The sequence below is a fragment of the Balaenoptera acutorostrata genome, chromosome 4 (genome assembly GCF_949987535.1).
Source record: "Balaenoptera acutorostrata chromosome 4, mBalAcu1.1, whole genome shotgun sequence".
NCBI classification, from domain to species: Eukaryota; Metazoa; Chordata; class Mammalia; order Artiodactyla; family Balaenopteridae; genus Balaenoptera; species Balaenoptera acutorostrata.
Window position 1 is genome coordinate 73,705,009 of NC_080067.1, and position 14,927 is coordinate 73,719,935.

The 14,927-nt window shown below is 38.6% G+C and overlaps 1 protein-coding gene across 1 annotated transcript; it reads right to left on the bottom strand.

Annotated features, from left to right (window-relative positions):
* Positions 1-1,239: 1,239 nt before the first annotated feature.
* Positions 1,240-9,488, bottom strand: GMNC (geminin coiled-coil domain containing). The gene is made up of 5 exons (XM_007195203.2): positions 9,417-9,488; positions 7,699-7,873; positions 5,901-5,989; positions 4,539-4,655; positions 1,240-3,071 (listed from the first exon to the last, which is right to left on the bottom strand). The coding sequence occupies exons 1-5, from the start codon at positions 9,417-9,419 to the stop codon at positions 2,454-2,456; spliced, it is 1,002 nt and encodes a 333-aa protein (XP_007195265.1). The 5' UTR covers positions 9,420-9,488; the 3' UTR covers positions 1,240-2,453.
* Positions 9,489-14,927: the final 5,439 nt, after the last annotated feature.

Sequence of the window (14,927 nt, forward strand, 5' to 3'; positions counted from 1 at the left end):
ACTTTATATTAGTAAAATATTAACTCTGGTTTACTGGATGGGCATGGTAAAACCATAAAGTTAGAACATAGACTCAGGTGAGAGAAATTTCTAATTTTTCAAACATCATTAAAATAAGTTTCTATACATAATTCCAGTGAATATCAAATGCCTATAGATATGATTGTAAGACTATGTGGTAATTTTCTCCTGCATAAGCCAGAGCGAGTTATCATTTACCACAAATGTGCTGTAATTTCTTTAAATTTGGCTGAGACCAAGTTTCGCTTAAAAGCTATTACATTTTATGTGGCTTTGTTGTATGTACCAAATGTGCTAAGCCTGGGTGCTTCCTCACAGTACCTAACACATGATGAAGCACGTAAAAAATGCAAAATAATTTGTTGACTAATCAATTTTGTTTTACAGCTTGATCATTTAGACTTTCAAAATATTTATGTTGCTTTCTTGATTCCTACTATTAAAGCACAGTCAATTCTAATTCTTATATTTGTAATTAAAAAGAGATAAATTTCACCATACAGGGGAACAGATATTAGAATGTAAAAGGCACTTTTGTTTTGGTTTTTGTTTTTAGAAAATAGAATGTGTTCTATTTCTTCCCAAGTCATGAAAATAATTAATATATTTGATTCCCCTTCATGGATTATAAAGAAAACTGGGTGGTAGCAAAACTTTATAAAATAGATCATTTGTCCATATCACCAAAATAAAGCAAAAACCAAACAGCAACAAAACAAAAGACATGTCTTAGTCACAAAGAATTCCAAATAGGATACTCATGCTCTCAGGCATTGATTGTACAGATGACTTACTGAAGGGTGGAATAAAGAAAAATGGGAAAGATTTACAACGTGGTGGGTCTTATCATCAACTGAAGTTTGGTCCCCCCAATATCATAGGTGCACATCTTTGATACCTAACTTATTCTGGGAAGGATAGGGAGCCTGGGGAATTGGAAAGAAGGAGAACTAGCATGAACATGAAGAATGCATGTTTTTTAATCTAGAAAGAGAGATCTTTGATGTCAATATTTCCATTAAATCTATGCACACTTATTTAGAAAATAATGTCTCTATTTTTTAGATGCATGTTCTCACACAGACTGAATTAGCCCAAAAATGGGCTCATACCAGAAAAAGAATACTGTGATCAGAGCAATGATTTCTAGTGTTAACTACAAATGGCTCACATTTTTAAAAAATTGTGTACAAAAAAGTACACCCAACATATCTGCAATGCCAATCAAAAGCAGAGAACAGTGCCCTGGGATGGCAGTGTTGGAGTAAAGCCGATGGGACCCAGGCTCAATTTATAGAATGTCAGTGATTATCTACTTTGACTTCTGTATTCTACAGCTGGGAAAAGTGAATTTTCATACCAAGGAAGTAGCTTTCTCAAGGTCATAGAAGATGAGTGGGTCTAAGTCTCATGAGGGTGGCCACAGCATCTAACTTGTTCACATTTTATCATCACCCCATAGCACAATGCCTGGTACACAGTTGGTGTTCTACAAATATTTTGGATGTGTTGATGAATGAACAAATGAACACATGAATGACTGAATGGATAAGTAAGACAGTGTCAGAGCTAGGCTAGACCATACTTTCAGGAATAGAAGTGTATCAGCATCTAATTAGTTTAGGATAGTGACTTATTCTGTTACCACGAGTTCCTCAAAAATCTTCTTGTTTGAGTGATGTTGGTTGCAAACACAATGCCAGGTGCCCATAGAAGCTGATACACCATGCAGGCATTTTGAAGTAATTTTCATTCTCTTTTATCTTTTAATTTATCAGTGTTGTTGCTTATCAGTAGATTTCCAGGTGTTGAAGAGATTTTTTTTTCAGCTCCATCATGGGACACTCAAGTTAATGAACTGCACTACACATAACATTACTCACACCTACATTATGTCTTCAGGAATGGCAATGGGCAAAGATTCTTGTTTCTACCCCACCCCCAGTTATTTGAACACCCAATAACAGGTATGTGGAGCAATTATAATGCTCATTTCAAAGGCAGTTTTTAGAAATGAAGAGGAACAGGAGAGAAATAAAAGTGGAAAGGTGAAGGCTGTGAACATTTAAACTGTCTGATGAGAGAAGAAAAGCTTTTAGACTTGTTATAATTGGAACGGCACATGTAGGTCTCAAAGGAATATTCAGGCAATTGGAAAATACCTTTTCAAGTATAGGGCCAAGGAAGGAAGTCAACAGCAGGTGTGGGTGTGTAAACAAGTCAAATTTAGGTGAAAGAAGAGCAGGCATGTTTCATTATAGATTCCTGGAAGCCATTCCCTGCAGATTTAAGTGGGTAATTGAGAGTGACATTTAAAGTGGCAGGAGACAGTCTGGGCAATAGCTTGCATTTTCCACATAGTCAGGTTCAAGTGCAAGACAGGTCTTGTAAACAGAGTTCATGGCAGTCCTTTGTGATAGAGGAGGGGATCACTAAGACTGCTTAGGGACCCAGGTAAACTTCCAGCCTCCCTCTTCATCTCGACGAACAAAGGCTTGTCCCTGGTGGAAGGAGTGAGTTTTCACATTACAGTGAGGGCTCAGGGATGTGGAAAAGGCCATCTCTGTCTTATTGGGTGACACATCAGAAGTATAGTAAGGAAGAGTTTGTAGTCCTCCTGGGGGATTTGAAAGTTGAGAAAGGAAGTGAAAATCTTCCCTGTGGCTGGCAGTGCTGTGTGAGGGGGTTGTTCTGTCACCGCCATAGTCAATTGGCAGATCTTCCCTGGAGGCACTGAGATAATCAACTGCATCATCCAGAAACTGGGGCAATGTGCTTGTGGTCCGTCTGGGATGAGACAAGAGGGCACTGTAGTTAGCTGATGAGGTGTCGTCAATGGTGTTGAGGTCTTTCAACCCCAGTGTTCGAAGAACCCAGGGATCCACAGGGGGCCCAGGTTGTTCACAGTTAGCAAATTCACTAGAGAGGTTTCTTTTGGCATTTTTATGATGGGGAATCTCAGGAGGAAAATATCTTTGCTCTTTGGGTTTCCTCTTCCCCTTTCTGAATTTTCCACATGCTTTGGAGAACCCATCTGATGACAGCAATTTCTGGGGAAGTAATATTTGAAAATACACAGTCAGATAATCAACATCATTTTCTTTATGACTGTCAAATATTTACTGGTCACCTTAATTCCTTAGAAAACTTGATTAAATTTATATTTTCATATGCAAAAGCAAAACTGATTGGATTAACTTCTGCTTTTAAATCAAAATCTATGATGACACGTTACCACCTAGAAATTCCAATTCATATAATTTTACTAGTCATTTAAAAGTTGAAATGATGTAAATGATGTCTTTAAAACTTCAATTCCGGGAAGTAATGATTATTATTATTATTATGGCAATAATAGCAACTATCATGTATTGAGGACTGGTTATATGCATGATCTCATTTTATGTAGATACTATTAAACCCTCCTTTAATGAGGAAACTGCTAGATTTAAGCCTAAGCCGCCTGAATCTAGATAGAACCACTGATTACAATTCTACATAACACTCTTCCTCTAATTTTCCTAACTTTCACAGCACTCCCATGTGGTATGTATTATATTATTCTAAATCTTGCAAAATTGAGAACAAGAGAGAAAAATTGCTTAATTAATATCACTTACTAATTTAATAACTGTCCTTTTTCACAGAATGGTGGCTGGAGATAGGACCCCAGGCTAATAACTGTGAGCTGTGCTCCCTTTTTTAACAAAGCTAACTGAATTCTAAAGGAACTAAATATAGTGGTTTTTCTTCTCTGAGCTGCTATATCTGGGTAAGAGTCGTAAGAAATATGATCGATTTAGATAAATAATGTAGCTTGTCTAGAAGTAAGGTAAAGATTGATGATAAAACAATAATGGTAACAGAATGGCAGATAGGTAACAAAAAATACAAAACCCCAAAAAAGGAAGAACAGCAAAAAGGGACTATGGGTAAACTATCCTTGAGTTAGAAACAGTTCATTTTAAAAGGGTAAGAATGAAATGTTCATGAAAAGATAATGTAGTTGGCTATGTCTAATTGCCAGTCAAGAGATCTGGGCTCCAGCCATATTTATAACATTTTAGAGCTGGAAAGATTCTTAAAAGATCTTTTAGCCCATACACTTACAAATGAAGTAAATGAGGCCCCAAGTGGGAGAGTGACTGACCTAAAGTTAAACAGATAATTAAAAGAAACCCATGTCTCTCGGATCTAATTCCCACTCCAATGTCCCATCCAACTCTATCTTTCGATTAGCCTCTGTTGTCTCAGCAATCCCCTTGACTGGTTTTTGATTCTTAAGCAGCTCCTTTTGTAATATATGCTAAAATCTGCAATCTAGATACTTCAGGGAAATGATACATAAACATTGTTGTGAAAGTGCTATATTTCCTTCAGAAAAATTTGCCCATCCTATTGACGCATTTCAAGGCACATTGCTTAATACACTTCTTACACTGAATCAAGGAGTTTTACCCAAATGGTCTTCTTTCTCAAATCACTGCTCTGTCCTTATAAAGGGGGTCATCACATACCTTGGCTTTTTCCTCAAGACATTTAACTAAAGCAGAATTCAGGTATTGTCTGAGATGATTATTCTCTTCATGTAACCTAGCAAGTTCTTCTTCCTTCTGCACCAGAGTATCTTGGAGCTGCAAAAAGCAGACAATGGTGAAGACTGCTCCACTATATTGACTTTGTAACCTTACAATAATGCCACTGATCCTTAACCTACTTAAACTTGATTATAATTCTGTTTGTTTTATGAACTCAATCTCAGGGAGCCCTCGTCCTCAAAGGCCTAAGTTCAATCTACACCCACTTACCACTTGATTGTTCAGTTTGTGCTCTGAATTTTTTATTCATTGCAAACTGTTTGAAGAGATTATATGACTTTAAAAATTGTAACCACAAGGGGATCGGGAAGGTATGCAGGAAAATGAGCTGCGTGCAACTGTTTAAATATAGAAAACGGTGTTTAGAAAGGTTTTGCTGAACTTCTTCCCTGCATGTTACAAAAAGAAGAAAGAAAAAAAGACGTGGGTTGGCTTCCCTCAGCCTCAGGTCAGTTTGTACGTCCACTAGATTAAATTACTCTCTCATAAATAACAACAAACAAAATAGGAAAAATGAAGCAATCTTTGCAAGAACTTTTATAATCATCATCCCTTGTCCAAGTGATGAGCTGTTTATGGTTTAAAAATACTATCACGGGGCTTCCCTGGTGGTGCAGTGGTTGAGAGTCTGCCTGCCAATGCAGGGGACACGGGTTCGAGCCCTGGTCTGGGAAGATCCCACATGCCGCGGAGCAACTGGGCCCGTGAGTCACAACTACTGAGCCTGCGCGTCTGGAACCTGTGCTCCGCAACAAGAGAGGCCGCGATAGTGAGAGGCCCGCGCACCGCGATGAAGAGTGGCCCCGCTTGCCACAACTAGAAAAAGCCCTCGCACAGAAACGAAGACCCAACACAGCCAAAAATAAATGAATAAATAAATAAATAATAAAAATAAAGGAATTCCTTTAAAAAAAATACTATCACACTCATTCTATCATTTGATCTTTCCACCAGCCCTCTGAGGTAGGCAGCACAAATATCTCCATTTCATAGATAAGAGAAAGGAGAATTTGAGAGGTCATACAGCTAAAATGTGTAGGGTCACGGCTTGATTGAAGGTCTTCCTAGAGGGTTTTGGTTGTTGTTGGTTTTGTTGTTATTATTTTCTGTCACAGTGATCACCTAACTTTGACTTTTCTGTGGACAAATATCCATTTTGGTTCTAAACTGAAAGTCAATGAATTGAACAAGGGAAAAGAAGCCATGTGACATTAAGGTACGATGTTGGGAATGAACTGCATGGAACATGGCCGGTCTCATGTTCTGATCATCTACACATACCTGCTTGTTTCTGTAGAGCTGAGAGGAAAGCTGAGCCTCTTCCCATGAACACGAATTAAGAACAGGGAAATTCGAGTCACTGGATGATTCTATGTGAAAACACCAAATGGGTAACTGAGAAAACACACATGCAGTTTTTGTGTAATAAAGAACTCACTGGAGGATTTTGGAAAGGTAATAGGTTCAACTACCTTTCTAAAATTAGCCGTTGCCTCCACATGGGAAAATAACATTTAAAGTTTACAGAAGGGGCAAGCATGCTATGAAAGACAAATATTTATAGACAATATACCAAGGTGGCTACAGAGGTGAATTTTTAGGAGTCAAGAGGTCAAGTTCCTTCCTGATATATATATTCCTGCTGGCTAAATTTATAAAGACTGTCCTATCTGCATTGTTAATTCATGCAAATGTTTATTGGTCCCACCCTCAACTAGGCCTACATTGCAATTCCACTATGTTTTCCAAGTTTTTATCTTATTTTCTAAGCTGTAGTGCTTAATAATATAGTGTTTGGCTCCAGAATCAAATCCTATTTTTGATGCTACCATTTTTCCCCAGATGAAAATCTCTGCCTATCTGCCTATCAGTTAAGCCTGAGGGAGAGTATTTATTCAGAATTCTATGGAATAGCGCTTTCTACTTCAAAATAATTTGAACTTGCTTCTCTGAAGAACTCAATGAAAATCTCAAAACTGTACCCAAACTCATGTATTTCAAATGTCATCATCTATAAAGTGTTTTATGCTTTTTCAAAGAGTTTTTTGTTGGTTTCTTCGTATTTGACAGCAAACTATGCCTACCAATAAGAACTATGCTTGGACATGCTAATTTTGTTTACTTTTAGTTTCTTTTCCTCATCTAGTACAGTTCTGACTCTTGCTCTCCTCTATTTCAACTAAAATATTACTGAAATATTTCTGATTAAAGTGGAATGATGGGCAAGGAAACAGGAATACAATTTTATACTCTCTTTGGTTTCACATTCTTGGGCATTCTGTTTTCTCTGTTTCTTGTGGTAGAAAGCTAAAATTGAATAACTTCCTTCCTTACATATAAGTGTGTTTCAATATTTGGGGGCTTTTTGTTTGTGTCTTTTCTCAAATTCAACAAATTCCTGTGGTAGAACCAACAGTCCAGATATTGAATACTGAAATGCCTTAGAGTTCTTCCAGAAACTTGAGTGTTAATCAGAAATTCCTTTAATAGTTATAAACACTGTTTACTAAGCTCCAGGGCAAAATTAATGTGTAATTTTCCATCAAAGTTATACTTCCCTCCAAAGTTGAAGTCTTCTTTAGGCAAAAAGGAATCATTTTCTTTCCACTTATAAGACACTATTCATAGAATTTCCTTTATGAAATAAAAGATTAAGTTAGTACTTCTCCTTGCTTCTCTCTCATACCCAGGGGAATTTTCCTGAATACCAAAAAAAAAAAAAAAAAAAAAAAAAAAATGCTCTAACTGGTATTTTAATTCCAAAAGCATCCCAATAGTATTGTTTATATAACATTGACCCAGACCCAAACTTTCTCAGTGACTTGGAAATCTCCAAGAACTGTAAAGTATAGGGAGAAATATATATTGTCCAGTGAGCAATGGGAAGAAGCCCATTTTCACTATTTGGCAAGCACACAAAAAGCAAGTTATTAGGTTGCAAAATACAGGAGTCTTTGGGCTTTCTTAAACTTTACATATCATCCCTTCTTTTACAGAGTTCCAGCCCATAATGCCTTGCAACTATGAGTACAGGAAAAGGGCTTCAGATCTACCAGGAAAGCAGAAGAGCAGAACTTACCCTGTGCCTGTGGTGCTTGTTGGGGCTCTCTGTTGTCCAGGAGACCAGCAGCCCAGAAAGAGACCCAAGTCTCCGTGGAAACATCAACACTAGATTCTGACGTTGTACCGGAATACGGGCAATTATAGCTCTGGCCTCCTACAAAGTACTGGTCTTGGCAAGGCAGAACGGTGTTCTGTAAAATTCAGTATGTGGGAGGTCCCAAGAGATGGGGTGATGAGAATTTGGAGGGAGAAAAGAGTGGGAGAAAGAAACAGAAAATATACGCAGTGAATAAAAACAGTAAAGGTGTTAAATATAGATCCCAGATTGATTTTGAGTGCTCCAAATATAATTACTAAAAAGGAATCAGCTCCTTGGTTTACCCAGTACTTTCCTTAGGTCCTCTCAGCAAAGAACAGGCTAGTATTAGATGGACCAAACTTGTAAATATCTAGGAGTAGTCTCTGTTGCCAGGTCTGAGGCATCTAACAGGCTACCCAAGATCTAAGTAAAAGGAATTCTACTTAATGAGTGAAACACGTAAGAACTACTTGACTCTTTCTAGCAAATATCTTAATTATATTTCTAACAACCTTAAATGACAAAGAACTTAGAATCCTAAGGCTGAAATTGACAGAACACGTCATATAATCTAACCTCCTTATTTTCGTTTTTAGTTTCTGAATTATAAATTTGCTCCATTCCTCCCTTCCTCCTACCTCTCTTCCTCTGGTTTTAAATGCTACTGGATACTACTGAAACAGGTTAGTTAGCAGAGACAGCAAGCTCTAGCTAGGTCTCTCCATCACTACATCTCAATGCCTTTCCAAAGTTATCTTGCCACGACTAACTGCCCGGCATGTATCCTCTACTGTGTTCTGAGCCAGTGAATCCCTCCTGCTCCAGCCTCCTCAAACCTCAAACACACAGTCTTTCCAAATGTCCAGTTAGGGGCAGGTATGCAGACTCCCTGGGTTAATTTGTACAACAGCCCATTCCTAATTATTTGTCAATGGTTAATCAGGTAAAAGCCATTCATTTCAGCAGAGCCCAGCTTTGGACAAACTCTTTTTGACCACGACAAGTCTTCTGTTGACTTGTGAACTTTCTCAGGCATAACATAAACAGAGGGAAAACAAATAAAAAGAGGAAAAAAGAAAGTTGTCAATTAAGTCACACTTTGTTAACGTTCCCAATAAGTTAAGTTTTGAAAAAGTCCAGTCTTGAAGCAAGTCCAGCGTGGGCAGTGCAGACCAAAGAAATTCAGCCAAAAGTTTATCAAGTGCTATTTTCTTTTATTCTAAAAGCATGTTTGTAGGCTCTTTCCCTGAGGTTATTATTGGAATCAAAGCTGAGCTATTATGCAATTGACACCTGAGAAGAAAACAAACCCCAAATACCCCTAGCCTCAAGTTCAAGTGTTTGCAAATATGTGCATAATCTAGAGAAAGAGGGGGAATGAAAAGTGAGTACAGGTGTAAAGGGAAAGTTGGGAGAAAGTACAGAGAGTAGAAATAACAGAGAGGACAAAAGGATGAGAGAGAGACAGAGAGAAAGCCAGGAGGAGACAAGGGAGAAGAAAAGAGAGATGGAGCAGGAAGGAAGACCTGTTTTAATTGGCAGGTAGCAGAGAAATCTTGTTTCCAAGGTGGAAGAAATTCTAAAGGCAAAGCTTACTAGACCTCAGAGACCCCCGGTTTCGCCAGCGGACTAGCTAACGCCGACTCCTCACTTACCATCTTGCCCTGGAAGAAGGCGCTGCAGAAACTGAGCCCACTCTTTTAATTTTTTTCGGGAAAGCCGTTGGGAGCTTTAAATGGGACTGAGGGGAGGAGCTAGGAGAGGCGAGTTCTAATCTAAGGGAGCTCCGGGTGACGCCCGGGGCTCCCGGCAAGCGCCGCCCTCTGATTTGGTGCGAGGCTTACAAGCTGGTGACGTGGGTCAGGAGACATCTGGCCAAAGCCAAAGTCACTGCCACTATCGGCGACCGCCTCCCGAGACCTGGGACCAGCGGGCCGGGGTCCCGGGCAGGCCCACGGCGCCCCGCCTCCGGGTGCGCAGCGCGGCTTCAAAACCCGCGCCGGTGCCGGCTCGCCGCGCGTCCCCCGGGCCCCGGCGTCAGGACCCGCCGTGACCGCGCCGCCCTGACCGGTAGGGCGATCCCGACTCCTGCCCGCGCGAGGCACGCAGCTGCCGGGCAGGGCGGGGCACACCGGTTGGCCCGGGAGCCAGGGCGCAGGGTCAGGAAAAACCCAAACCAGCATCTCGGGGGTCAGAGAGTCGCTTGGGGGACCCTTCCAACCCCAAGGTTAATACTGCTCATGGGTATTCTCTGGCCACTTGATAAATATCAGCTTGCTGTATGACGTTGCCGATTGATTGGCATTTTCCTTCTATATAATATCTCACCCAGCTTCTGAAGTGGGTGTGAAATGTGGAGGCGATCTATATCCATTCTACAATGTAAGCTTCAGGAGAATAGCGGTTTCTGTCCATTTGGTTCACTGCTGTCTCCAAAGTGCCCGGAACAATTTCTAACATGTAATGGGTGCTCAGTGAAGAATGAATTAAGCTACAAATGTAGGAATCTCAAGTGTCTGTCTCTGTGTTGGTGTTTTCTTCACAACTACTCTTATATAGAATGAATTAATATAATTAAGGAAATTCAGTGTGTTAATACTTCTCAAAGTGTTTTATTTCTGCCATTTTTCCTCTTGCATTTTATTCTCACCATTCCTATGATGTTATATCCAGAGGAGAAAAACGAGTAATATCATCCTTAAAACTATTCATCTACCCCTAACAGCCAACTCTTATTTTATCTGCAATAACCCAGGAGGTTGGTACTTTTACTGTCTCTGTTTCAAAAGATAGTGAATGAAGCACTGAAGTTAAATTTGACCAATGTTCACACAATTAGGAAGTGGCAGACTGGGAATCTGAACCTCTGGCTCCAGCATCCATGCTAACTACCATAAATATAGTTTCTGACTCTCTCTGACGTCTTTTCACTGCACATTATATTTATGTAATGGGCATTTTCATGGATTGAACTGTGTTTCCCCAATTTTATATATGTTGAATCTCTAACCCTCAACGTGACTGTATTTGAAGATAGGGCCTCTAAAGAGGTCATGAAGGTTAAGAGGTCATAAGGGTGGTGCTCTAAGCTAATAAAACGAGTGTCCTTACAAGAAGAGGAAGAGACACCAAGGATGGCATGCACAGAGAAATGGCCACGTGAGGACACAGAGAGAAGGCAGCCATATGCAAGTCAAGGAGAGAGGTCCCAGGAGAAACCAATAACCCTGCTGACACCCTGACCTTGGACTTCCAGCCTTTAGAATTGTGAGAAAATAAATTTCTGTGGTTTAAGACATCCAGTCTGTGGTTCTTGTTATGGAAGCCCTAGCAAACTAATACAGACAAAGTGAAGGAATTGAGAAAAGTTCTGATTCTGGTCTGCATAGTCCTTTCTCTAAACCAGTTTTAACCTTTATTCATTCGTCCTTGTATTTACCATCCATAGCATTTAGCAGTGACTAACATATAGCAGATGCTCATTAAGCTTTGTGTCCAAAATTAAGAAAGAGATGGAAGAGGAAGAGGAGGAAGGTGACAGACTCAGTAGAGTCCTTTTATCCTGTTCTAATACTGCTTATTCACACATTTTTAAGTGACTAGTACCAGGTTTGAAGATCACTCCCTGGAAGTTATTGCCTGAGTCACTTAACAGGACTCATTTCATTCAGTGACATGAAACAGTGGTCCCCTCTCTGCTCTCGCTGCACAAAGGGCAAAGATGCCCTGGTAACAGTTCAAAACTGATTTAGGTGGTAAGAATCAATGATCTTGTTCAGGGCAAAGAAAATCCTAATTAGTTTTGCAATGAGCACCTGGGGCAAGAAAAAGGAGGAGGGAGGTTGTTTTGTTTTTGAAAACTGTCATAACTGAGACATGTAAGCCTCTGGGAGATACAATTTCTTGACTCCAAAAATGACACAAAACAGGCAATTGAGCAAGCATGGTATGACATAAAGGGCATAGGCTTTAGATCCAAATATACCTGGGTTCAAATTCCTGCTCTACCCTCTGAGACTAAGTCACCTGAGGCTATATTATGGTCTCCAAATCCTCAGTTAGCTCCTCTGGTAAATTAAGAAAGAAGTACCCACTTGAGAGGTTTGTTAAAAAACTGACCACTAATGCTTGAACATTCTTAATTCACTGCCTAAATCATGACTGACTAGTAGCTATTATTACTGTTAGGTGTAGAAGACTCTTTCTTTGAACATATATGCTGCAGTGCCTTGCCTATTAAAAATAACTAAAAATACAAACTACATTTGCAAAATTCCAGGGGTTTTTTTGAGGGGTAGAAATATATTTTAAAACATTTTGATGGATTTTCAGCACATAAATGTTTCATAAATCATTAACTACTTTAGCTTAGTAAGACTGGAAGTGTATATGGTGGCAGAGAATCTTTAAGCAGTAAAGAGCTATTGGCAATTTAACATAAGTCAGAAGATAAAGCTTTCCTGCAATCATAAACTAATGGAAAAAATTTCTAAACTCTTAAGGTGTGATTTAAGCTCATATTTTTATTTAAGGTCCACTGCTTAGGTATAAGCCTTATGGTTTATTTGATGATTATTTTTTGAAAAATGAATCAATTAAGCAATAATGTGAATTTCTTTGGCCATTTTTTATTCGTAAGTATCAAAGCATAAGGTACACCTTCGTTAGTGATTGCAATCCATGTAGATGTTTTTTCTTCTATGAAAAATAAGATCGGTTTAAAACTGCTTTTTTGTATTGTGGCTGAAGGGATGGTGTTTAAAGGAAGGTGGCTAATAACAGCCCAATTGTTGAATCAGGGCACTGCCTCCTGCCAGGCCAAAGATATAACAAAATAGGAGGTAATTTGATCTGTACACAAACCAAGTCTGCAGACAGAAAAGGGGAGAGTGTGATCAGAGGTGGGCCAAGGAGATAAATAGATTGGCATATGGAATGTTCTTTTATTTTGCCCCTGGAGGACACTTTATTTGATGACCTCATTAGTGAATTCAGTAGCATATATAATAAAAGAACAATTAAAAAATTCTCTTTACAAACATAACCTTTCCCTATAACTTCTACAGCGAAGTCTCCAGGGAATAAAAAGATACTAGGCCTGCTTTCACATATAGGTAAAGAAAAGTGAAACCCTTAGAGAAAATTCAATTCAGTAAATGATTTACAGTGGGATATTTAACATTTGCATGTTTTATTTCAGCATATCTGGAGAACTATGACGTGTTTAGTTTTAGTTTTGAATATCACTCCTCCAGAGTGATGTGCAGAAATCAATCATGCTGGTATGGACAGAGTTTTTGCCTACTCTTCACCACCTACCCATAGCTTCTAATAATCATCACATATGCAATAACTTATGCCCTAGTAAAAACTATTTCTACATGAACAAAAGGTATACAAAAGAAAGTCTACTGTTAATATCAGGTTATTAGCCAGAGAAAAGAAGAGCCAGGGACAAATTATAGAGTGAAATGTTCGATTCAGGCCTGACTCAGATAAGTGCTATGGAGAATGAGGGGGCAGCGGGTGAAGATTTATGATACTATTTTATTGGATGTTTTAACCAGAATTTATTTCAATAGCTTTATAACCAGCTTTAGACCTGTACTTATTGACTCATTGAGTGATTGCTTAATTTTTCAGTTGTACTGGATTGTATTATATTAAGAACCATCATATACTATAATGATATTCACAAATCTTTCAAATATCAACTGTGTACTTCATATTGAAGGATACCTAGCAAGTGGATGCAAATCTGTATTCATTGTGTAAAGTGAGGAAACCTCCTTTGTGCTCTGTGAAATTGCTTTTTCTGGCTTTTCTCATAATATGGCACTTAAGAAAATTATATTTGTGGGCAAATATCCCATTTCTCCCAGGCCCTATCAGGCCACCATGAGGACAGGGGACAACACTATCTCCCAGAGCTTTAACTCATTGCACTTTGGTGCACTGGTTGGGAAGCCCCGCTCTCCTCTCTGGCCAAATTGGAATAAAATAATCTCAATAGCACTGTAAATACATAAGTAGTGAAAGTTATTTGAATTAACAGAAAGATTAGAGATGTGGAATCCCAAACAACATAAAACAAACACAACTCTACTCCTCATTACTTTAACCACATTAGAAAATAATGGAAATCGTGAGTTATTATGATTACTATACATCAGAGTTATGCTAGTCCAACTCTAATTTGAAATAAAATGAATTTCTGCTTCAGGAGCAGTAATACTTTCATAAACTAGGTTTCAGTACCTTCATTGCTCCTGTAATCTCTCTTAAGGATTTTTGATCTCGGGGTTAGTAGATGGATTGCTGACTAGGCACTAAAGACCTAAAAGGTGCATTGGCACAGACCATGACATCTAATTTTATCCCGAAGATAATACAAATAGGTACATCAGTGGCTGGTTTATTCAAAAAGTTTAGTTCATGGTGTTAGCAAAACAGGACCACCAGGACCTCATTCCTTCTAACCCTGGAATTAGAGAATCTGAAACAATGTGACATCTTTCATTAAAAGAAGATAAAGAAATATATTTAGATACAAAATGTTAAAGTGAAGTTATAATTCCATATCTTTGTAATCCATAAAAATCCATAAAATGTTAGCGGAATTCTTATTGATCCAATAATTTGTGGCAAAATCACCTTATTTACAATCAAATCAAAGAAACTTACTTGAAATTTGTAATAATCAAATTTGGGTGCCTCTAGTCAAACTGTTTTCCACATTGTTTTTTACAAAATGAAAGCATAATAAAAACCTCTAGCTAAGGGAAGCATTTATACATTCAAAAACAATCTGAGAAAAATACAGAGAATTATAATTGCTATGAAATTAATAATGCTAAATAACACTTGAATGAATGAGCAGAAGCATTAGACTATGAATAAAGTACCATGCCAGCAATAAAGTAAAACTCCAAAATCCTCTGTTAATGTATAAAAAGAGAGTCACGATGAAGACAGTGTAAATAATCTGTTTTTGCTTCATCCAACCAGAAGCTTTCCTGCTGCCTGCCACCTCTGGAACAGCAGTATTAGCCCTGCACGACCAAATCATAGCCAATAATTTTAAACACAATAAATTTCCATGGCTTCATTTATAGGTGAGAAGGCACCAAAAGACAAGCAAGCAAATTGACTAAGCTCTTTAAAAA

What these genes read in the sequence shown, in the direction of transcription:
- GMNC (XM_007195203.2), bottom strand. An exon ending in ACAAGCACCACAGGCACAGG is followed by an intron (nt 5,990 to 7,698) that starts GTAAGTTCTGCT and finishes GTTTTCACATAG; the next exon opens with AATCATCCAGTGACTCGAAT. An exon ending in AGCTCTACAGAAACAAGCAG is followed by an intron (nt 4,656 to 5,900) that starts GTATGTGTAGAT and finishes TGCTTTTTGCAG; the next exon opens with CTCCAAGATACTCTGGTGCA.